General features: G+C 38.4%; 1 protein-coding gene across 3 annotated transcripts; it reads right to left on the bottom strand.

Moving 5' to 3' along the window:
* Nucleotides 1-161: 161 nt before the first annotated feature.
* MLH3 (mutL homolog 3) lies at nt 162-25,774 on the bottom strand. 3 transcript variants are annotated; one of them, XM_044436077.1, is made up of 13 exons: nt 22,766-25,774; nt 17,729-21,015; nt 16,548-16,646; nt 15,833-15,903; nt 14,577-14,681; nt 14,250-14,322; nt 13,284-13,355; nt 12,386-12,494; nt 10,034-10,193; nt 7,826-7,849; nt 6,975-7,053; nt 3,037-3,188; nt 162-736 (listed from the first exon to the last, which is right to left on the bottom strand). In XM_044436077.1, the coding sequence occupies exons 2-13, from the start codon at nt 20,943-20,945 to the stop codon at nt 626-628; spliced, it is 4,272 nt and encodes a 1,423-aa protein (XP_044292012.1). In that variant the 5' UTR covers nt 20,946-21,015; nt 22,766-25,774; the 3' UTR covers nt 162-625. The 3 variants fall into 3 exon arrangements, with proteins under 3 accessions (XP_044292012.1, XP_044292013.1, XP_044292014.1); XM_044436078.1 differs by lacking the exon at nt 16,548-16,646; XM_044436079.1 differs by lacking the exon at nt 162-736 and having other exon boundaries at nt 3,050-3,188; nt 6,975-7,085.
* Between the last annotated feature and the right edge of the window lie 50 nt (nt 25,775-25,824).

Consider the following 25,824-nt stretch of genomic DNA (forward strand, 5'->3'; position numbering starts at 1 on the left):
GGTTAGTGGTTTAGGCCCAAAAAGGGAAGTGTCTTACTAATATATAGAAGATTCTATTCCCTTTTTCATTTCAAACAAGTTTTGAAAATACTTTAAACATTCAAGTAGGTTACGGTAACTCATGCTGCAAGATGCATCAAAAGTGCAACAAAACATTCAGATGGAATGCCCTTTGTGTTTTTATGGTAATACAATTAGAAGCTCCAATCAGCCTTTAAATGTAGCTCATGCTACAAACTGATTTAACAATGCTAGGACAAGCACTCCAATACTTTGATTAAGCAACAGCACTGATCAGCTAGTGCATCAATGTGAAACCACTTTGCTTGTAGATACTGCTCATTCAGATTTTTAGAGTGATATGGAGCAAGAGTGTGATTTTTAAATATTAGGAATAGCCTTTCCAATCCATTTCATTACAGAGTTCTAGTGCAACTTGAATAATTCCACATTGCCTAGACTTTAGACTTTGGCTTGTATGGAGATACTTTCAAGTGTTACAGGTGCTGGGCTTTTACTTTGTTTAGAATGTTGAAGTTTCTTCTTGCATTGTGTTTTCACAGCAGCATGTGTTTCAGAACAGTTGTTTGTCGTTGGTACAAGCGTAACTGTAGTAGCAGGTGGCTCACTGAGGTTCTAAAATGGAGTTCACACTTGCACAATCGGATTCCTTTTCTTTTCCAAAGAGTTGCCAAGCTTTAGTCATTCTCCTTAGTTTAGCCAGATTAGGCTTAGGCTAGAGAAAAACAGAACATTAATTACACAATTTGAGGCATAGTAGTAAAGAAAACAATATAGTCATCTTGCCTATAAACTTCCTGTACAAATTAGTATTCAAATTAAGGGCCTCACCAAATTCAATTATATTTTTGGCACAAATAATTTGTTTTTGTTACGCACACTGCATCTCATCTTAAGTTAGCACTAGTATTATTACTATTTGTCTAACTTTTATACTACCCACCAGCTAAAGCTCTCTGGGCAGGTTATACTATATTGTACCTAAAGAAAATGAGGCACTTCCTACATGTACTGTGTTAAGACCCACCCCTAGCAATTAAAGCAAAAATTACATAATGGCTCAAATATGAAGAGGGAGGGGCAGCATATCACTCATCATGCCATAATATTCCAAAAGAAACATGACATCCATGCAACTTTCTCCAGGTATTATCTGTATTGAACAGCTTTTTCAACTATTTCAAAAGTAGTTTGCAATGTAAGTACATGCTTAAGACACAGGCAGGGTTCAGACAACACAAACTCTGGTGGGTTTTTTTACCATTGTTGTTCTACTGTGTTATTTAAACCCAGATGCGCTATTTCATCATAGTTGGTAAATTTGGTCTTTAAAAACCATGATAAGAAACAACAGTGGTTTCTGCATACTATTATAGCTTGTTTTACCCAGGATCATGGTTTTCATGGTCTTGGTATAAACTACCACAGAGTGCCCTGGAAAGAGCAGCAACCCCAATAGCTGCCCCAGACAGACAGCCTCTAAGTGTGGACCAGTGAGGAAAAGGCAGGTGATGCAGGCAGGGAGCAATGCACTTTGGGACTGAATTTCAGGTGTAGTGGCTGATGGAATACGTACCAACAGCAGGAGGACTGAATGGGGAGAATGGAAACCATGACAATGTAGAAAATGCTTGTTCATATATCAGGTAGATGGTAGTAAAAAAAATTCCTGCAAATCCTGGTAACCATGCAGAGTTACTTGTCATGTTGTGTTAGCCCAGCCACTGTTAATGGTGCTGTGTGAGAAGGGTCATTCTTATTGTTAGCTAGCAACATCAACGTGCCTAATGCCCATTATAGGAAAGAGCTGACAATTAGAATGAGAAAAATAACAAGAGGATTGAAAGGCTATTTTGCCCCCACAGAGGTATTCACAGAGATCTGTGAGTAGTGTACTAGATTCTGTTCACAAATCCATATGGATATTCATTTTCAGTTAGTCACACATTTATTACAGGAATTATTCAAGAAGAGAAGTCTTATTTTGGAAAAGACTAAAATTTATATAGAATTTATTAATCTACCACAACTGATTGTAGATTACAATTAATAACAACAGAGAGCTCTACAACAACAAAGAGCTTTGGCTACTGGGTGGTACAGAATAAATACTAATAGAAGAACTGATTCTCAGTTAGACCCAATTATTTTTATGCTTCCTTTGCTCTCCATTCAAATTGCCATAATACTATGTTGGAATTCTGCAAATGCTATGACTCATTAAATAAAGGGTAACATCCACATTGTTGCTTGAACTACATCTGCTTCACTACTAGAAAAAATAGCAAGAATTCCAAGGATGCTTATTTTTAAAACTGCTTTATGGTTTTTAGCTGGTTTTGCACTCAAAACAGTGTATTAATGCTGCTATAGTCACATTTTACTCATGATAAACTGAGATCAGTTTGCCCATGACAGTATAATAGTAAAAAAATGCTTAAGCATCATTCATCTCATCTATGACAATTTTCCTTAGACTCTACTTGTGTGCTTTTGGAAGAAAGATGAGATAAAATAGGAGTATCCTTGGAATGCTCAACCAGCTATTTCTTCCATTAATGAAGTGGATGCAATCAGGCAACAATATGGGTGTTATTCTTAATTTTAAGAACTGGATTAAAATGCTAATCCAGGATGCCTAGGTCCTATTCAAATAACTGGAACAATACCAACTCTCATGAGTGTAATCTTGAGACTTCTATAGTATAGAAGCCCTATTAGCTCCTATACTATAGGAAAACCAACACAAAGGATTTATTTTTCCATCATGTGATCACAAACATGTTAGGTATGAACAACATGACGATCCCCAAGGTAAGATGTTCCTTCAGTACATGAGACCTTTTAAAAGCAGACAGGATGCAATTGAAAGGGACAACAGAATCCCTCATTTAACATTAACTGGCCCTCTTACTAGAAGAGAAAAGCTGAAGTAGCTAAGGCCCTGTATATCTGTGTAAAATAGATACATGCAGTTGAACCATCCTATGTAGTATTATCGGCTCTACAGCATACCTGACTTTCCTGCTGCAAGTGATCTACATCGGCAAGAGGCAGCATGGAGGGTCTTCCATGAGCACACTGGAAGGGTAATTGGCAACATGATAAAGCTTCCATAAGATGGCAACTCTCCTCCAATGTCAAGCTGTCATTGAACTTAATAGCACCTAAAAAGAGAGGTGTGTGGTAACTCTTTAAGAGGGTAAGGTCACTTTCCTACCTTAAGGGAGAGACACCCGTTAACACAAGTCACTGTGTTCATCTCTATCTACTAGGACAGCAACAGCACACAACTTCTTGTACATCTAAAAGAAAACTATTACACATTGAAAACAGCAACAATCAAATACAATAGAAATAATCCATAACTTTTATGGATTATTGCAAAGGGGCTTTTTGCAAAGGAGGCGGCATAAAAATGCTCTAAATGAATAAATAATAACAGATCATAAAATACAGTTCCAAGGGGCCTAGAAGGCCATCAGGTCCAATCCCCTACTCATTGCAGGACTCAAGTCTCCCACCCAGATAATACACAACAGAGGTAGAACAGCAGGTAAAATGTACCTTTTCAAAAATAAAAGTCAAAATAACATGCAAGGAAGATCCATTCTTTCTCACAGAAGGAGAAAGAAAGAGATCACACTTTGATAGCTTTATCTGAATACTCAGTCTCACACTGAATAATTCCCCACATTTTAGCTACATCAGCTTCCCCAATCTGGTACCCTCCAGATGTGTTTGACTGCAACTCCTACAATGCTCAGTCAGCATGGTAGATCCACACAAGCTAGATACTAAAGGAACAACTTTATTATTGCTGATGATTATGGGAGTTGCCAACCAAGACATCTGGAGGGCATTACAGTGGGGAAGATAGGGCTACATACTACAACCTTACACTGTATACCCATAGTACCAGTTAAAGAAAGCACATATCTTTTTCAGCTTGTGCATGTCACAGAAATAAACTTGGGAAGTGGGATGGCTCTGGAGCCCGCTGAAGTAGTAACAAGTGCAGTACAAATGTCTTCAGAAAACTGAAACATCTTCACTAGTACTTGGTTAATGTAGATCTCCCAAAATATCAAAGGATCTATGATTTTGTTTTCCTGTTCTGATCTATATGTCCAACAATTATTAAAAGGAAGCAGTCATAGAGTTGGAAAATACCTCAGAGATCATCTGCACTGTAGGGTAAAGCTACAGCATTTCTTGATAGATGGCCATCCAAACTGCTTAAATACCTCTGGTGAAAGAGAATACATCACCTCCCAAGATAGATGTCACTGTTTTCCTAACAGTCACTCAGAATGTTTCTCTTAAAGTTTAGCTGAAATCTGTTCCTCTGTGATTTCTACCTCTGGAGCAAGGGAGACCAAGACTACTCCATCTTCTGCATGGCAGCTTTTCAGATATTTAAGACTGGTACCTTGTCTCCCTTTAAACTTCTCTTTACCAGGTTAATCATACCCTGCTCTTTCAACTATTTCTCAGAGGACTTGGTTTCCAGACCCCTAACATCCCGGTTGCACTTTTCTGGACATACTCGAACTTGTTAATGCCTTTCTCCAATTACAGCCTGATTTACTTAGAACAGAGTGGTACTGCTTCCCATGATTATGCTTCTTCTTAATGCAACCCTAATGTATTAGCATTCTTAGCTGTTGGCTCATATCCAGTCTGAGGTCCACTACATCCTCATCTACATCCTTTTCACATGTACTGCTTCTAAACTACATCTCCTCAATCCTGTATTTGTAACTTTTTTGTCCCTAAATATAAAGCTGTACTTTTATCTAAGCTGCATGCAAACCAAAATGCTGTATTTGTTTTTTTGTCTATGCCAAGAAAGTCCTAATGAAGGGCAGGAAAAGAACTGCTTGTATGGTTATAATTGATAACTCATTATATACATTTTCTTTTTGAAATCAATCATATGATACTTCCAGACAAGGCTTTTATGGCACCCTGCTTCATTCATGAACTTTTCTGGGGAGGTCTAGATGTTGCTGATTTTTTCTCCCACACCACCTTCTTCCTTTTTCTTTACCACTGCAAATCCATTATAGAAAAAAGATGGAATATCTGCACGATGCCTTCCAATTAGTAGGACTAGGAACCCTCAGTCTGGAAACACCTGGGAATTTTGATCATGGTCCAAGAAGAAAATGGCTAAGTTCACAAATAACAGCAAACAACCATAAGCATGGATTTTTGGCAGAACATACTGGTCAGACTACCGCATAGTTCCCATGGCAATAATTTCCACACTCCCTGTTCTGTCCTTCCATTTTTGCCATGCATCCCAGCAGCCTCTGTGAATGAAATCTCCTTCTTTACATAATTGCTCCCTATAGACCTCAGCAGTTTCATCCTGATTGGTCTGCAGAGGTATGGAAGTGCATTCTTCCCTGGTCTCCACCTGAGTGTACCTGCATGGCTGCAATGTTTCCTAGCCATTCCAGCTCCAAAAGAAAATTTTATTAATAATGAACACATTTGCCAAATTCTTCCCTTCTTCCTCCAGGTGTTACCTGCTTTCTACCTGTTTCTGAAAGTAAACAGGAAGATGGGTACATTGTTCAGCCAATAGGAATAAAGCAGGCCATGACACATGTGTTCCTAGGTAGCTGAGGGTAAGTATAGAAAGGATGGCTGAATGGCCACTTCCATGACTACTCCTTCCACAGGGCTCCAACAATGGTAAAATGGAGATCCTGGCTCAGGATGACTGGAAAAACCATAGTGAAACATGGAAACCTCAGAAGAAAGCATCAATTCTCTCTGTTATATTGGGAAACTAAAGGTACTATCAGAAACACCATGAATGGGCCCAAATGACATGAAAAACTAACATAGGAAATCACTATGGCTTCTCATGACATGTGAACCCATCCAATGTATACACCACTTTCTGCCACTGGTGTCAGTTGGTTACAAATGAATGTTCAAGTCCTCAAAACCGTTCCTCTTTCCAACACAGAACCACTAAAATGGCACAGATGTGCTGTGGTATACACACTTTACTTGTAAAACAACAATTGTCTTGCTGGATCAGACAAACCCAATCTAATCCAGCACTCTATTGGCCAATAAATTATGATTAGGGACTCACAAACAGGATGTAAAGATAATGTTCATTCTGTTTCTACCCTAGTTCAGAGCTACCTTCAGAAAGTATTACACATACCCAAAACAATAAAAATGTACTAACTTATATCCTGGCTTCTCAATAATAAATACGATGGATCCAATGTGGTGATGATATGATATATGGTATAGTATGGTATGGTATATGATGAGAGAGAGGGATTAGTCTGGCAAAATTTGTTCTTGACAAATCCTTGTTGGCGTCTAGTAATAACTGCATTGTTTTTAAGGTATTTACAGACCAACTGTTTTATGAACTGCTCTAGAATTTTCCCAGGAATTGACTTCAGACTGGCTGGTCTGCAGTTCCCAGGTGGTTCTTTTTTTCCTTTCTTGAACATGGGGACAGCATTAACCCTTCCTCAGTCCTCCATGTTTTCTCAAAGATAATAGATGGCGGTTCTGAGTGTTCTTCCACCAGCTCCTTCATGACACTAGGATGGAGTTCATCAGGCCTTGGAGATTTGAACTCATTCAACCTAATTAACATAGAGTGCAGAACTGGGCCTCAAGAGATCTGGGTTCTAGTCCCCACTCAGCCATGGAACTAACTGGATGACTTTAGGCCAGTTACAGACTCTCAGTCCAACCCACCTCATAGGCATGTTGTTACTGTTGATTGAGAGGAGGTAAATTATGTAAGGCACCTTTAGTTCCTTGTAAGGAAAAATATTAGGCAGGATATAAATATAATAAAATAAAATAAATCCCTGCTTTTAATCAAATTACTCCTGTCTTCCCAAAGTGCTAGAAAATTGGCTGTGGCATAATAAGGTGGCACAAGGTAATATTTTCCTTACCATGGCAAGCCTGGGAAGCCAGCACCTTCAGAACTGTTAGGGGCAATGCAGTTTGTGCCCCTCCCGTTGTCTGCAGTAACTGAAAGCAGCAGAAGGACAATATCTGAATTTCTAAAGAAGATTAAAAATGAAAAGTCACAGCAATTAGTGAAGAACTATTAGAACCATTGATCTGGAGTCATGCACTGTGTAAATTCAAATCCTTGTTTTAGAAGCCTGTACAAAACAAAATAGGGTGCAATGTACCTAGCTTTAGAAGTGGAGAGTTTTTAGGACTCTCTAGTTCTAAAACAGCTTATATAGACAGATACTCCACCCAGCATGAAATGCCCAATAGCTATTAAAACCATTAGGGTTTTATCTTATGATGATTATATCTTCTCCCTTCTAGGAACTGTTCTTTGCACTCATTTAGGGTGCTTACCATGCTCTGGGACTGTTCTTTTAGAATCTTGAAGTAGGGAATGGGGAGAAGCTGTAGCTCCACTCTTAAAACATATGCTTTGTAAGCTAAAGGGCCCAGGTTCAAACCCCAGCAACTTTGAGTAAGAGACTTAAGAAAGAACCCTGCCTGAAATTCTAGAGAGCCATTGCCAATCACCCTTGACAGTACTGGCCATGAACTAATGGTCTGACTTAGTATAAGGTATCTTCTTGTGCTCCTATGGTCTGTCAGTGGGCAGAACTGGGTAAGCCAGTTCTAAGGACCTTTCCATTTTCCTTTGCCTGTTCTAGCTACCAAGTTTGCTCAAATCTCAAGAGTCTAAAACATGCAGAAAGGTGTGAATCATCTGTAATTCACATTTCTTCATGTGCACACACATACACAAAGCCACTACAAAAGGCCATACCTCAACTTGCTCATGAATAAATTCCTAAAAAGTAGAAAAAGATAAAAGTCAATCAAAATGCTTTCAATAGCAGGATCTTATTAAGTGTTGATACTGGGCAAGACTCCTGGTGAACATATGATCCCCTTGGATGTTTGCTTTGGATGCAGCTAGCTGATTAGCTAGCTGTTTACTTCTATAATACATCCAGTGCCACATCTTTGTAATAATAGATCCTATTTTTAATAAAGGAGACACTTCAGACCCAAAGTGATTTTAGCCTGCTAGGTGTGGTTTTCAAAATATAAATTTGGCATCTATTGTAAAAATTACAAACTTGGGAAAATTATACCACCATTATATACGAAGAGCAGGCTAGCATTAGGAAAGGCAAGGATACAATTTATCAGATTTTGTTTTAAACCATATTATATCAAAGTACACCAAAACTTTATGTAGGTGGATCTTCTTTATATATTTTACATTTTCTTTTGATCCCCTGGATCAGCCTTCCCCAACCTGGTGGTCTTCAGAGGCATTTGAACTGCAGCTCCCAAAATTCCCATCTAGTAGGGCCATTGACTGGAAATTGTCTGCCAGTCAATGCCCATTGACTGGGAATAGTTTTGTGGTCCAAACATGTCTGGAAGGCAAAAAGTTGAGGTAGGCAGCCCTAGATAGGTATCAGTTATGACACAAATTAGCTGCAACTAATATTAATATAGATGGTTATGGCTGATCTGGTTGTTATATTAAGATAATATGATTACAGCAAGATTTGGTTTGTATTGAGCTCTGACAGAATCAATTCAAATTAACAGAGGAGATACAAAGATACTGTACTGTAGTCCCCTCCCTTTTTAATTTTTATGTCAATTACATCATTACTATGAAGTATTCTTCTTGCATTTTTCTGGCTTTGGTGAAAAATTGTAAAGTTGTGTTTTTATTTTAGGCATGTTTTGCTCTTAATAGAATACGTCTTAGGAGAATGTTGGCTAGCTTTGGATCTATATGTAGAGAGGAAAAGACAGTTAATTATTCTACATTTAAAGTCATGGTATTTAGGGGAAGGTTTCAGAGTATCAAAAGAGCCTTAGGTGGACATTTTTTGGAAGAGGTTGGCTATTTAAAATATCCAGAGCTGTATTTTAATTCAGACCTTATGTCCAAAAACTCATTTAGCTGGCACGAAACTGACAAACAGTAAAACCATTACTTCTCCGCAAAGCTTCTTCTCATCTGGCCGATTATTTAAACCTGTTTTTGGTATTTTTTCAGCTATGGTCATAACCCACATGTTGTATGAGGCTGAAATCTAGGCTGAAGTAATTTTTAGAGATTCTCCAAAATAAGTTCATGAGAAACATTCTTGGACTTCCAGCATGCCAGCCACCCTTCTTAAGGCAGAATTAGGTCTGCCATCTATTGTTGCCAGGATCAGTCTGCTTTATTTTAGATACTGGCTGGACTTGAAAGAAATGTAGGATGCAGATCTTGCCAAGCAGTGCTGGCTTGAACAACTGAGGTTCGGAGAATGGGTGCAGCACTGCCAAAAGCTGGCCAGGAAATGTAGTCTGTCTATGGAGATTCTACTTTCTCATAGGTGTTGACAGAAGAATTGAGTCTTTGATCAGAATCCAGACAAGAGAGAGTTATGGATAATTCCTGTTTCTCACACTGATCTGTTAAATGCAAAAGGAATTATTCCAGGGCAAATTATTGTCAAACACTGAATTCTCAGAATCACAAGGTTTCTTGTATATCTAGAGATGTATTTGGTTGGAAATATGTTACATTTACAGTTGCAGCAAAATTGAGGATCTTTGTCCTTTCTAGGTAGAACCAAGGGGGCAATTATTATCATATATTGTATGTTGGAGCTCAGTAAGTCTACTCATGATACCACAGTGCAAGTCTTGTGTCATGCTCAACCTTTTTTTAGTTATATAATAGCCTTTTTTACTGTGGGTGCAAGGATATTATGTTGTTGCATTCAGAAGTGTAACTGTTTTACTTTAACTCTACCTTAACTTTTTAAAAGTCGCCTAACATGAGGTGCATACAGAGCTTTCCACATTATATGGCATCTCTGTTTATAAGATTTCTGGTATCTCCAACTTCCCTGAATGCTGAGCAGGGAGCAAACAAAAGTGTAATGCGGTCCTCCAAGCTGCTTCTTCTCTGATTTCGGGCAGATACAATAAACTACCTGTACACACATCTCACCTGCACAATGCTCTTAGCTACTGTCTGTCTTCCACGACGCAATTCATTTGCTTCTCTTTCCACAAAACACAATGGCACCTTTCCAACAAGAATCTGAGAAGAATTGTTCTTTGGAAAGAATAACTCAAGGCCTAAGTCCTCCAGGCTTTTGTGGTAGCACCTGAAAATTAAAATTTCAGCTGAAAATGGAAACGCAAGCAGGCACAGAGAGTCCCATTTTCCAAAGTGTTCAAATCCCCTAGTTGCGATTATTACACTTTCTCAAAAAAAGGAATTTTGTGAAGGATCTTCACAATCATTTGTTAAGTTGTTCTCTTTACAGACACATCAGGAACTCCTATTAGATAAGGGGTCAAATCCCAATTTAAGAAAGATCTCAGGGGCTGCATTCCATCTGTTGGCAGTGCCAATGAAAGATTATTACTGATGTTAAGATTATTCAGAAGTAGGACAACGCTCTGCATGTCTACTTCAAAGTAAGCAGGACTGAATCAGTCAGCAGCATTTTCAAATAGCATCCAAATACCAAGCCTCTACATGTCTGCTTATAAGCAAACATGAACTGTGTGCCTAGTCAGAAGCAAGCAGAACAAGCCTCAGAAGGAAGCAGGGCAGAATCACTAAACAGCTTCCTCCCTGGGGCCTGTAGCTGGTGTGGTCCATTCTACATTGGCTGCAAAGGGAAGGAGCAGAGGTTTGAACCCTAAGGTAAAAATGTTTTTTCAATTGTGTAGCTGGGGTTCTGAGAAATTCTATGGCCATCTAGACACTGTCTAGCAGTTATAGGATTGGTCTGTCACAACTGTAGTAAGATACATGGAGGGAGCTTTGAAGGTGGTATACAATATTCTGTAAAACAGGAACACAAATACGTTGATCTTTATAATTCAACTGTGAAATACGTGCATAATTCCTCCATAATTCCTACATCAGAGCGCAAACAAATTCTGACCAAACATTGTCTTAGTATTTCGGAGTTATGAGGAATTCTTATGGCTGAAGTGTAGAAAAATAGAAACACACGTGCCTGCTCAACCTTTTCTTGGAATCTTCAAAGAGCACAATTCTCCCTTTTCCCTGCATTATTTTTTCAACTGAAATATTGTTCTTTTATTTAAGACATTTTCCCCAACTCCTTTAACTTGCATCTACCTGCCTGTAAATTGGTTTGTACTGGGTTTTGTCCTATCTTGGGTAGATACAGTGAATAATTATTCTTCTTGTTCTTCTCCATTTAAAACCGAGATCACCAGCTACAGGAGATCCAAAGCTCATTTTCAGACTCTCCAATTTGGCTACAGTTCACAATCTGCCAGATAACCCCCAACAAATGCTGTGTGCATGTGGACACCACATGTGTGCACACATACTAATTGTTGGGGGTTTGTACACACACATACACATGCAATGGAGCTCTAAAAGGGTCAAATATAGCTTGGGAGCAAGCTTGTAGGTGCTCCTTAATGCTCCAGACAATTTTTTTAATTAAAAATATTTCTCATTTCGTTCAGGGTGCAAGGGCGGTGGTGAGGGAGCAAGTCCACATGTTGTGCACTCCTGCTCTGACCATTACCCCTGGACCTTTAATTTTATTTTCTGCAGGCTAACATATCACATGCTTTGCAAAGATGAATGCTCTAGCCCTCTTCTACCAAAGGACTGAGAAATAAGTCTCATTTTGTTCAATAGTGCTTATTTCCAAGTAAATGGGCATTGAATTGTGTTCTGGTAGTGCAATTCTATAAATGTCTATTCAGAAATCAGTCCTATTATGCTGCCAGATAAATACATTTAGGATTATACCCTTAAGATACAATACGATGCATGTTAAGACAGAAAAAAGCCTGTAACTCCTTGCATGCCCCAGCCTCATGCTGGGAATTGTAGGCCTTTTTTCTGTTTACATGCATAGGACTGCACTATTAGTCTCTCTTTTTCACACAACTAATGTATTTTGCATGATCTGCCTATCGCAGAATAGGAATAACTAACATAACAGAGCTAATAGTTGGAACTAGGGACCTGAGAAATCTGAAATCTAGTCCCCCTTGGCCATGAAGTTCACTGGGTGACTTTGGGCCAGTTACTCACTCTCAACCCAACCTACCTCACATGGCTGTTGTTATGAAGATAAAATTGATTTATATAAGCTTCTCTGGGTTCTCCCAAGAGGAAAAAAGGTGGAATATAAATGCAATGTAATAGTAATAATCCGAATGCAAAGTACTTTCAGATGAACAGTGTGGCATTTTATTAATGAAGCACAGCAATTGCATAAGAAAAGTCTCATCTAAAAGTGCCCTCATTCTCTGAAGACAAAGCCTGTATATTTGATAGTTGGCTATTACCCACCCTAAAAGTCTCCTCTGATCCTCTGTTATCTCAATCTCCAATGCAGGACACACAGTGGAGGCCAACAGTTTTTTCTTGCCTAAGGCTTCAGGCTGCTTCTCATAGGAATCTGATGGTAAAACAACAAATGTATTGCTCTTTAACTTACATATAGCAACTGCCTTTATTATCTAGCTATAGGGCTCTACAGTTAGAAAATAGCATGCATTTCTGTAAGAAGTTACATTATTTTCTCCCACAGCTGATGAGAAATAAAAACATTAAGGTAGAAATATTATATCCTTTTCAATATCATTGTTAATGACACATCAGGATTCCTAGCCAATATCAACCATGGTTATCCTAATTAGCAAAAAAATACTGTAACATTTTTATCAACAAATGACCATCCCATAAAACAGCAAACTGTTACAAGTATAGTGACTCCATTTAAACCCTTCAACAAACACTTCTCACAACTCCAGAAAGCTTTTCACATTCTTGAGCAATTTTCTCTGCCAGACTACAACCAGAAAAGTTGCTCTTGGACTCTTCCCTGTAGAAAATTCATAGCTCTTGTTGATGAGGAGGTCAATGAACTGTTATAAGCACAATGAACTGCTGCTGTGTTTTAGAGTAGTGGCCAGAATCTCCTAAAGTCTGAAAAAGCCACATCCTTTGCTAGACACAGTGGAAGCAATTCACATTCTACTAAAAATATGGGACAAAAAAAACCCACAAGAAACTCACAGTTTCACTATTATTGAGAATGCTGATGCTCATTGAGCAATCATTCAAACACCATGCTTTCATTCTCTACAATTAAATTTATCTATACATCAGATTTGATCCAGTTTGTATATCTCTTGGGTTAATTTATCAGCCTGTAAGCTACTTTATTTTACCATCTGAACTATACCTTTGATGAGTTGCTCAAGGCGGACACGCTCATGAGCTGCATGCTGATCCACCAACACAAGAAGGTTTCCATCTAGAAATATATTAAAAGGACATGGTAATTCCAGCATATAGCATGAATTTGATCTCACTTTATCCTCACCTTGGCAAAGATGACAATGGAGCCAAGCTTACCAGGAAACTTTTTGAATTAGTGGAGAGCTGAAGCTGAGATACCCCAGTTCAACACATCATCTGCTAATTACACTAGGCCTCTTCAGCTGAATAGTTCAAAGAAACCTGTTCCAACTGGTTTAGAGGCATATTATTTGATTTTAGGGAAACAGCCTACTCATGGTTGAAATACATGCAACAATATTATCAGCTGAATTCTAACTCTCATAATCTGACTTAACACCATCTCATTACATCCATACACTGAACCAGTGCCCCTGGATACCACGAAGACCCTAGCTTAGTTGCAAAGCACATACTTTGCATACAGGTGTGAATCTTGTCACTTCCAGGTGGGTCTGGGAAAGACCTCAGTTTGAGATAGCTCAAAGTTTTCTTATTCACTATAAATTGGCTTTGTACACTCGCACATGTTCCTATGTACGTAGGACAGCATTATTCTGTTTTTTATAATCATGAAATGACTATATCTCATGAACTATCTTAACTCACTTATATTTGTATTGGTTTGAGTTAAGTAATCTTTTTGTTGTTGTTTTGTGCCAGCCTATGTATATAATTTTTCAACATCTGTTAACCTAGAGGAAAGTCTTCCAGCAGCTTCAGCCTAGGTTGAGCTGTTTCTGTGCATGTTAGCATATGCATACAACTGGTATGGAATAAAACGGCTGAGAAACAAGGATACTAGGTTAGATGGACCATTAATTTGATCCAACATGGCAGAAGTTGCATTATTGTAGGGAAGTTTTACAAAAAGTTAAAAACCTTATGTCAGAGAAGAGAGTATTCTTACCTGTCTCTTCTTTTTCATCTGCCCTAGTGTTGATTAAACAAGCAATAAATTTATTGTCCACTTGATTAAGGACCTGAAACACATTCAGGGGATGACAAGTTATTTCTAAAAATCTACTACTCTATAGTAAATGTATAATCATTCAGTAAAAATACTTAAGATTTCACTAGAACTTCCAACAAGTTGCTCACATACATTAAAAAATTAGCAGCTAAAACAATTTTTAATTATTTTACTTTCCATATGTTTCCAGCCAGAAACAGACAGATCTTATTTTTCAAGTGATAGCTGCAGAACTGTCATATATGCAAATGCCAGGAAGTTTACCTGCATTGACTCAATCATCTTCTTAGTGAACCGATAAGGATACAGAATGTTATGGATTTTCACAGCGAGACTATCAGCTTGTCTACTGCTCACATCAACAGCAACCTAGAAAACAAATAATCACAAATAACTTAATAGTAGATAACAAGTGTCAGATCACAGAATCATAATTTTTAAAATAAAATATTTTCAGGATGGAGCTTAAAATCCAATTCAGATAAATTGGACATGGACACATGAATCTGTGTGGGAAGCTGAATATAATTGTTAAATCAAAAGCATTAAGTTTTAATCTACTGAAAGTAAAGGAAGCTATTCCTGAGGTTTTGTGGGTTTATTCTCATAGCTGTTTGTAAAGGCATCAGAACAATACTTGCTATATTGGCTTGACTATATGGTCAAATAAAATATGCACACACATCTTAATGGGCATGTTATTGTTATTACACTGCATTTATATCCTACCTTTTTTTCTTCTTGTGAGGAATTTAAAGCAGTCTAGATAGCACCATTTTATCCTCACAACAACCCTGGGAGATAGGATGGGCCAAGGGTCTCTGACTGGCCCAAAGTCACCCAATGAACTTCATGGTGAAGAGGAAGAAATGAGATTTCCTGGATCCCAAGTCCAACACTAACCACCACAGTGGACTGGCCCCCAGAATGTTGTATACTTACAAACACAGGAAGCTCTTCGATATTACTTGGAAGCAGAATACTTGGAGCTCAGTTGGGCATACTTGAAAATAAATATGCTTACAATAGAGACTAAAGGATCCCACAGGAGTAAAGGAACTTAATTAAAACGTACAGTAAATACAATGGGCAACTGATACCAGAGTTCTTTTAGCTCTATGGAAATAATCACATGGCCATGTGATTATCATACTATAAAACTGCCAGCAAGAATTGAAAACTGTCCTACAAACCATTTTAGGGAGAATGTTCTATCCTTAGTCAAGATTATTGTTTTGATAATATAAATGGGGCCTATGAAAGCATTTTACTTTCCAAATAAAACAGGATAACCTTTGGGAAAATAAGAGCAAAAATCCCACCCACTTCTAAATTGCAGTATACAACAGAAAAAAAGCTTGAAGACTCAATCAGTAAAAGGGGGAACTGATGACAGATCTCTGGACATGTACAATACACTAAGTTTATACAATTTTTTGTCCTATCTCAGTCCAGAAATCACAGAGTAACATAAACCTGAAACAATTCACAGCAAATAGTGGCTACATAATGCCACGCACCTCTGGACAGCGAGCAAACACAGGATTGTCCCACTCTGAAAACAAGGACTGGAGAGATTCTCCTTGAGTATCTAGAAAAGAACATATGTACAGCCTTCAAACTCCATGTGAAGATAAACTCCAAATAGGAAAATATACACAGACACTCCCTTGTATTAAATGTAGTATTAGAATTTAACTTGTTAGTACTCATAAAGGAAGAAACACAGTAATCTTTAATTAATTGCCCATCAATTTCCCAATCCTGTATTTAAGCAGCTTTATGGTTACTGAGGAGATTGTCAAAATCTGAATCTTTCTCTGGCATGCATTTTAGTACAAAACCATCATTTCTTGAAATACTAAAGAGGAGGACTTGAAATCAGCTGCTCATTTTTCCCATTAGAAAAGCAAATGCCAGAACAATAATTCACCCACTCTCAGTTGACAGAGATCTAAAAAATGAAATCAGGTGCCACTAGAATGAGGCATTAAGTAATTCCTCTTTAAGCAATGTTGTTTTACATAGAACTGGGCACTTCATAGTAACCAGTCACACTATAATTAATTTTTACCCTGAAAGAGTTATTTCCGATTCCACACATGAAATGATTCATACAAGTCCAAATTGTTAACAGACCTTGGATCACTCCAAGTTCCTGTTGGACAGCTGGCAGAATTCTTTGGTTTGTTATTATTTAACATAGTACTCTATGTCCTGGCAAAGTGGGCCTACCTCTAAATCCTTGGCTTGTCAAACTCCTTTCTTTCTGAGGTCTTGGAAGGAAGGGAACAATAAACTCACTTCTAAAAGGGTAGCATCTGCACTGAAACCCTAAATGCCCAACAAAATAATTACTTCTGTAGACATTTTTACAAACAAGGGACTTTGTCCAGGAACAAAGGATGATTAGCACCATAAAAGAATAGAACAGAATCACAACTTGTTTGGTACCTTTAAACAGAGAAATATAAAAGTATAAAAAGTACCAAAAGTTATATAAAACTACCAAAGAGACCTGAACATTAACCATACATATACAATAGTTCTTAAATTGTGGAACAGCTGAGGGGAGGGGGGAGGCAGGGAGAGCAAAAAAATACCCAATGGGAAGCAAATATTCCAGAGAGGCAGAAAAGCTGGAGATACTTTCCTCTCAACAGCCAAAGTTAGAAAGTGCAGAAAAGTGCTTCAGGCAGGGAGTATGTAGGATTTTATTACAATAACAGTTCTCTTCACTCCAGCCTCCTTTCATGGCTGATTGCTTTTAGCAGGGACAAAAGCCCAGTTCTAGATCTCTTCTAATGCCTGAGCATAATGTACCATAGATCCTTTCACATAGGCTGCACACATACATCTTCTATGTGAAGATGTTATGTACTTGCCTACCAATGGAATGGTTGTCAGTGGGTAAAGTAACTGAGAAGGTAGTGTAAATTGAGAAGAGGGACTGGTGGAACAAGTTTGAGAAACAATGCATTAGATCTCCATTACTCCAATAATTTCTGATAATTGAGAATTACTATGTTCCCTTTATGGCTTAATCTAAACATACCTACTTTAAACAGAACATCCTTTAACTACATTTCTAACTGGATGCTTTCTGAAGCAATTATAATATTTTGGGATTTAACATTATTGCAACAGGGATAACTCATCAATTTGCTGAAAGATGATTGCTTTAATTATGAAACAAGAGAAAAGAATATCCAAAAGTACTAATAAATGACTACAACAGAAATATAGGACACCCAATACACTTGAATTCTACAAATTCATTTAATTTTTATATCTTCATATGGAGACCATTGTTATGAATGCTAATGTTTCTATGAATGACTGATTTAATTCTGATTTCTTTATTCTCACAACAATGCTATATGGCTGATGAAGCACAAAGTTACATGTGTACTTACCATTCTCTATAACATTTACAGCCATTGTGCTTATATCTTTAGTACATATAGCCTGAGGTTCCTCACTGGGAGCACTGTAAGTGCTCAGTCCGGTCACTTTGTTGATGTATACTATTTTTCCTAAAGAGGCATCAAACTGATGAAACCATTTAGAAGAATGTGGCTGTGATTCCTCAATCTGAATTGTACTTGAATCATCAGTAGCATCTTCCATGTTACTGGACAAGTTCATACTGGGAAGTTCACAGGCTTTCATGGCTTGCTTTGTAGATCCATCCATAATCCCTGTATCTTCACAAATGCCTTTAGAATCCATGGCTTTATCAGTCATATTTATATTTTGAGAGGTACTATTGTCTTCACCAGTGTCAATGAAACAGTGCTTGACAGCATCTCCCACATCCTCTACCCTTGTGCTAGAGACTACCATGGAATTATCCTGCTTATCAGAGACTGAGGCAAAACAGTGATTCTCTGTCCCTACTTCTCTTGGGGAAAGTTGAGTTGTATGGCAGATACTCTGCAAACAATCCCTTGGGGGTAAGAGATTCCATCTGTCTTTGTCTTTTTGACTTAAGCAAGCTTGTTCTAAAAGTTTGCCTGTAGATTCCATACTTAAAACTTTTCTAAAGCTTCCCTTCATTCTAGATACTTTAGAGGCAAGTGTTCCTGTGAATTTAGTACCAGAAAAGGATTTCTTTCTGATCTGAGAATTATCTGTCAGTGTCAGAGGATCTACATTTAAAACTTTTCTGCTTAGTAGACTTTCTTCTGTAAAGTTTTGAGACTTTTCTAAGGGAAGGAAATCATAACCACTGTTGTTAGACACAACAGACTCATTAGTTGGTGTTTCACAAATACTGGAGTTTTGAAGAGCCATATTCTCATAACCAGGAGACCTGGCAAAGGCTGGCACTTCAACCTCATTCTTCTTTTCCACATTAGTTATTGGTGGTGCATTCTTTATGCTCCCATAGCATCTTCTGAATTTGTCCAATGAGCCCAGCTTTGGATGCAAGCTCAATTTATTAATGCCACACAATCTAGGCCTAAGTGAAAGTGCAGCCATTTCCCTACTCTTGATTGTACTGTCTAGATGAACAGAACTTGATGGAGCCACAGAAATAAATTCTTTTATATGTGATGTCACACCATCCACATTACCATCTGCAGGAAGTGAAGATATACTTTTTTGACCTGGAAAATTTCCCTTCTCTGTCCATTCATTTGGATTTGCTGTGCTTATTTTTCCATTTGTTATGCTCAAGCATTCTTGAATATTTGAACTCAGTCCTGAAAATGTTGGCTTTCCCCCCAATATATTCTTGGCACTTACTGGACCCAGTCTAGGTTGTCTGTTTTGTGAATTTTTAATTTCTTTTCTTTTACATGGTGGCTGATTTTGCATCAAGTGTGTTATGAGGCCAGTGGAACACAACTTCAATGGTTCCTGTTCCATTACCAGTTCTTGGATGTTTTTTGACCCTATGTCATGTTCTCTGCCCTCTTTCATTGCCTTATATTTTCCCATGGAGCCACACCCTAAAGGAAGTTGACATTTAAACTTATCAGCATCATCGACAGTTTCGAAGTGTCCCATGGCAGCACTGTTGGAGCTACCTTCCTGAAGCATTTTATCTTGACAATTACTTGAACTTTTATCATATTTTTCCATAGAAAATGAAGTACCAGCATGCTTCTCTGTTTCCAAAACAACTGACCTGTCCTGCTTATCAAGTTCTTCTGGACATGTACAATTCAAAACTTGAACATTCTGATTAACGGATACTTTTGACTCTTGATATAAGTTACTCAATTTGTGGACATCAGGAATGGTGTCATTTTTGTAGGGCTCCCCTTTATTATTGCTTGTCAGTTCATGAACAACTTCTGTACCAATAACATCTGGATGAACTAGTCCCTCTTCATAGTAAATAGGTCCTGTGTGATCTGATACCTTGTTTGCAAGAGGGATTTTCCTTCTGACAGACTTTGACTGCAGATTAAACATTTCATAAGTATCTGCAATATTATCACAAGCTCTCTTAAAGCTCTCCTGCATTCCCTTCCCTTGAGAGAGAAATGGCTGTACAGTTATTGCATCACTCAAACAAATGTTGTTGTTTTCATTAAATTCTTTAATCTCTTCACCACACAGTTCAATAAATAGCTGTTCTCGCTTTAAAAATGTTTTTACTCCTTCTTCTATGCAAGTTAATAGAGCATCCCAGCTACGAAACTCTATTAGAGTTTTTGCAGGTTCTAGACATACATCATATTCATTGTGTTGACACTTCACATTGATAATAAAGACTCCATATAGCTCTTGGCTTGAACGATGATGAGTAAGACTTGAAATCAAAGACCTGCTTTTTGTTTTACATATAATACTTTGTTTTCTTAGTAAAAAATCAATAAGTTTATGCAACCTTGTTCTTAATATCAGTCTCTTATTCACATACAAAAACTGAATATTCTTATTGTAATGACCTTCAGAACTGATAAAACCATCTATTTCAAATCCTCCAGACATATAATTTATTTCTCGTAATTTCTGTGATTTACTTAGACCATATATCTGAGAAAAGCGGGAGCAGATATCTTTTGTCTTGGATAACTGAAGTACCATTGAACAGGAAGCATCATTCCTTAAAGAAAAGGAGACAGAGGGTTGGATAAGTGAAAGAGCCTCTATTTTATGCCTCACTCTCTCAAACTCTAGTATTGGATCCATGCTCTTTCTCCTCACAGGTAACTGGTAGAATAAGTTGTACACCGTCACTGTCGTTCCGACACTTGGTCTATTCAACTCTGTTTCAGATACTTCCAATCCTTTTCCATTGTGGAATAGTTTCAAGAAGGTTTTTGCTATCTTATTTGTCTTAGATGATATTTCCAGTATACTGGCCATGCTGGCAATACTTGCCAAAGCTTCTCCACGAAAGCCATAAAACTTTAGATTTTCTAGGTCTTCTAGTGAGCAGATTTTACTGGTAAAGTACCTATTTCCTACTTTGTTGAGATCTTCTTTTCCTATCCCGCAGCCATTATCTACTACCTGGACCTTAAACGTTTCCAAATCTACTCTAACAGCCACACATGTTGCTTTGGCATCTATGCTGTTAAGGATTATTTCCTCAACACATTGGCCTATTGAGTTGATGGCCACTCCAGAGCGTAAACCGGCTTGCACCTCTTCAGCCAAGCATTTGATCATTGCAACAGGAGGAAGATGAAAAATTCAGGAGACTGGATCTGCATTGCTACTTTTTCTTGCTCTGAAACTCCTGTTTAAAAAGCAAATGAAAATAATTCAAATCTTCATTTAAGTTTGTACAAGTTTAAGGCTAAAGTTCTCATTTATCCTTAAAACCTTACCTAATATGTTTCCATGGTCAAGTTTGCTTTCTTAGTTATCAAAATCAGTTCCAGTTTTAGAAAAATGCAACAGCTACAGAATAATACTTTTCATTTTAAGGTTGATTTATCATTTCTAAATATTCTACCTAAACCTTATGGATGCACAAAATCCAGTGTAACCAATGATAAAACTAGACCATATAGGTGTTTTTATAAATTAAAACATATGAATTGCCAAAATCAATCTATTCACAGGTCTAGCAGATGAGCTTTTCACTGTGCAATTGCACTGTCTCATTCACAACATGCTATGGGAGATCCAGCCAAAGCTCTCTTGTACATAATAATACAGAAACAACTGCACAATGAATTCCTAGTGACAGCAATAATACTTCTTCAAGCAGGAATACCCCAGATGTATTCAGAACGTTCTTTTCAACCTACTTGCTGGTACACCAAATCATAATTATATGGCACCAATGCAGAATACCACAGCATGGACAGTATATGCTTGAAACAGCCTGCATTATTTCTTCAACATTCTTTCTACATATTACAACTTTGCATTGTCAATTCAGACTAGTTACATTGCCCTTCTTGTGCCTGTATGTGTTAGCCTACACACGAGTATTCCTCTTTTGTTTAGGGTTTGGTTCAGGTTGTGTATGGTTAAATAGGTTGCCTCAATTTCAAATCATTGGGCTATGCATAGTGTTAAAAAAGAAGACAATGAAGAAGGGATCGAACAGCCAAACTCACAGTTCTTTAGCTCAGGTTTGGATGTTTTGGACTTCAACTCCCAGCATCCCTGACCTTTGGTCATGCTAGCAGAATCTCCTGGAAGTTGAAGTTCCCTAACACTTTCTGTAGATCTCTGCTTTAGCTAATTAAAACCAGCTCTTTGCAGAGACTACAAACAACCTACAAAGCAAGTGTACTGTAATTGTTAAAGCTCTTGCTGAACCAGGTAAATCTTGGTTCACAATCACAACTCCATCTAGTTTTGATACCCAATGGATGTCATGGGGCCAGCCATTATCAGCCTAACCTACCATACAGGCTCTTTGTGAGGATAAATTGGAGTAATTTCTCCCCTCCCACCATGGGATAAACTTGGAGAAAGGGTAAGCATACATAAAACAAACACCTACAAAATCCTTTAATAAAATTGGAAGCAGGAGAATTATGTAATCTGCTTTGAGTTCTTCGTAAGAAAAAGGCAGGATATAACTATAAATAAATAAATCAGAAATGGGCAATAGACTTGGGAGCCCTTCCTTCTTAAAAACATGAGGCGATTCTAGACGAACGATATGCATCTCTCCTCCTGCCAGAGCCAAAAGGGCTAAAGAGAGACCTGTTGGCTTCGAGACGGCTGGCCCCAGCAGGGGAAGAAAAAGCTAGTAGCACAGTCCTTATCACAATAAAAAAGGGAGGGTGGCCTGCCCCAGGTATGCCATCAGAAGCCTACTTTTTCAGACCTCTTCCGCTGCAGCAGAGGCAAAGGCTCCTGCTGTCTTTTCCCTCAGCCGCTTTCTTCTCAGATGTAATAAATAACAGTGGCTTTCCTCGCTCTTTCTACCCCACGCAGAGAAAGAGAAAAAAATCACTTTAGCGGTGCCCAAATGACTAGCATCTCCCGCCCCACTCACGTACAGCTTATTCACTATCAGTCACCTGAAAACTTGACGGTGACCGTAGGTAACGCCGAGGAAGAAAAGCGAAGGCCCGGCACATACATTCGTAGCTGTGACCATAAGGGACTTCAGTTCCCAGAGTACTTTGAGATGTATTGCAATGAACTCTGGGACCTCTAGTATTTGCGAAACCACCACTCCCTATTTAGAGCAGCTTTCTTTGCGAGAGTCTTTGTGGTCTCGCAAGTGGCGAAATGTTCCCAAATGTGCATTTAATCAGTGATGGGCTTATACTCAATTTTTTTTTTTAAACAAACCCCGTCAAGTGGGCCTGCATCTCTCAACAATGGAACAACTAGCACAAGGATGTATAATACCAAGGCATCTTTGTTTATAATGAAAGAATGGATAAAAGTATCTGGCTTGGTTTGGTTCCTTTATTTTTCCTCACTTAATTTTAATTGACTTAAAAATAGCTCTTTATAAAAATTTATTAGAAATTCACAATGTTATTTATGATTGAATGTAATAGACTAATAAAGCATAATCGATGGAATGCTACCTCATCTACACACACACCTACACACACACACACCTTTTCTAGCTAGTAAATCATAATCGAGTCAAAGTCTAATGTTGCAGGTGTGTTGGATACCAAAATATCCAAGAAATTGGCTAGCTCTACTGGATGTTTGTGATGTAGAAAATGCCTCATTGAGATATAATGTGGGAACATGTTTCATGATGGATTTCATTTCTGGTCCTATGTTACTGTTCATATTGTTTTAGAAAAATCTGTGCAGAGAGCCATGTGCTCTTATATGCTTGTAGCTTGGGGATAAACAGATGGACATTATTACTGGATGCTGAAAGCCCTTATAGTTGCAGATATGTATTACCCAAATGATATAAACTAGCCACTGTCTAAACCACTAGTCTGAGACTCCTATTGCTCTCTTTGAGCATATATCCTACAGCACCATCTCATTTGGATATCTATTCAGACATATGGACTGTTTATACAAACATGTATATTTGGATATGACTGTTAAATCATTATTGTGAAGTGGCAGGGTTCTTTCCTGTTTCTGCTGTATTTCAAATTGAAATAGCTTGGTTTTTAATGCAATATTCATATTAAAGATGTCCAGTTAGATTATTATATGCATTGTCCAAAGTAAGAGAAAGGAAAAGGCAGGCTAGTTAAGCCAAACTCAATTACATCTGTCTGAAAAGTGGGATGCCTATTTCACCTTAAAAGTATGATAGTATCTGACTCTGAGTACAGACACTATTAATAACACATGACACAAATGTAGATACCATTACTAATGTAATTACTAGAAAAAAATTGCTTCCTCCACTGCTCTGTACTCAAGGAGTGCAAGAGTTATCTCTATACTGACTACTTCAGCTAGAAACCAAATCAACACGTGAAGGGTGTGTTTAAAACGTGCTATAGTGTGTATATGCACCAGAGGATTGGGCCTTTTTTAGAATTTCTTAGCCACATCTGAACACCAGCCATATAAAGCAGCTTTCTCAGTGTAGTACAGACTGCGAATGTACAACACATTTGTAAACCATCTCATGTAAAATATAGGATAGGCTTCACAATGTAAGTCTTTGGTTTAACAGAATAGAATTTGAGTTAGGCTCTTCTAAAGAGATGATTGAATGGGAAGCAATGAGTCACAGCTATATTAGTGAGCAGCACCATTAATAATACAGTGCACTGTAACAAGCAAGAATGTTATAATTTCATGGGGCACTATTCTTGAAAATGTACAATTTAAGTCAATGCAGTTTCTTTGCAAGTACTATATGAGCATGCCTCAAAGAGTAAGATTCCTAGACCTTTCTGGCAAGGGTTTGCTTCCACCATTTTCACACATGTGATACATGGCTCTGTATCAAAGCGAGAGTGAAATCAGAGATCCATTGGAGAAGCAGCAACTATCTATAGTCAAAAGAACATGACTTGTATCAGAACTCTCCAAACCCTTTGGGGCAGAGTAGAAATGTATCTTCTCCTTACTGTGTTTCTTCTTGTAGCAGAAGTGAATGAGCTAGATGTCTTTACTTTTCATGTGAACACTGACAGGATACTTTAAGTTCTAGATCTTATGTTTATATACCAAGTCTGACAGCAAGTAAAATGTACTACTGTACTTTTGTTGCCATAAGACTAATAGCACACTTATTTGTGCCCTGCTTTGTCCCATTAAAACTCCAGCATTATATACCAGCAAAACACCTATTCTTATGATTGTGTGGTCTAGATTTGTATAGTGTACTCCAGAAGGATGCAGTGTTGCCAATGGGAGAAGTTGCATTCCACAGCTGGTCAATCCATTTTGTGCAAAAAAAACTAAAAGGCCACACTCAAAGGTAATAATGCAGTGAGGGTTGAACCTGCTGTCTACTCTCAGTGGCTCCCAACTATTCAGGAAATCATACTTGTTCCTATCATATTTTTCATGGAAGATAAGGCTTTCAATGGCTACTAAGCCAGTATCTGCAGTCATGTCCTGTTTGTGAACTTTCCTGGGCTTCTGATTTATCATGAAAGGAACAGAATATTGGTCTAGATCCAGCAGTACTCTTCCATTCTCTTCCTCTACATCATGGGTCCTCAAACTACGGCCCATGGGACGGATCTGGCACGCCATGGCCATCCATCCAGCCTGCGCCACCGTTCACTGCCTGCGCGCATGCTTGCTGCGTGGGCAGGGAGGTGGTGGCTTGCTCACTTGGACATGGTCTCTGAGTGAGCAAGCCGCCACCTGCCTCCCATACGCGTGCACTTGCCGCTGCCTCGCAGTGTGAGCGGGGAGGTGGTGGCTTGCTTGCTTGGAGAAGAGTTTGGACTCGCTGGGAGATCTCCAAGTGAGCCACCGCCTCGCATGCGCCCGACAGCACCTCACTGGCCCGCGCCCCCAGGCACCCCCACCTCACCAGCCCACGATAGTCACTGCAGCCTTTCAACTGGCCCCCTATTGAAAAAGTTTGAGGACCGCTGTTCTACATGGCCTCAGTTTGGTTTGTTTCTTGGTCAAACTGATCAAAGTGTGACAGAATGGTAGTAGGAATTGGATT

The sequence above is a fragment of the Varanus komodoensis genome, unplaced genomic scaffold, assembly GCF_004798865.1.
Source record: "Varanus komodoensis strain SLA01 unplaced genomic scaffold, ASM479886v1 scaffold3, whole genome shotgun sequence".
NCBI lineage: Eukaryota > Metazoa > Chordata > Lepidosauria > Squamata > Varanidae > Varanus > Varanus komodoensis.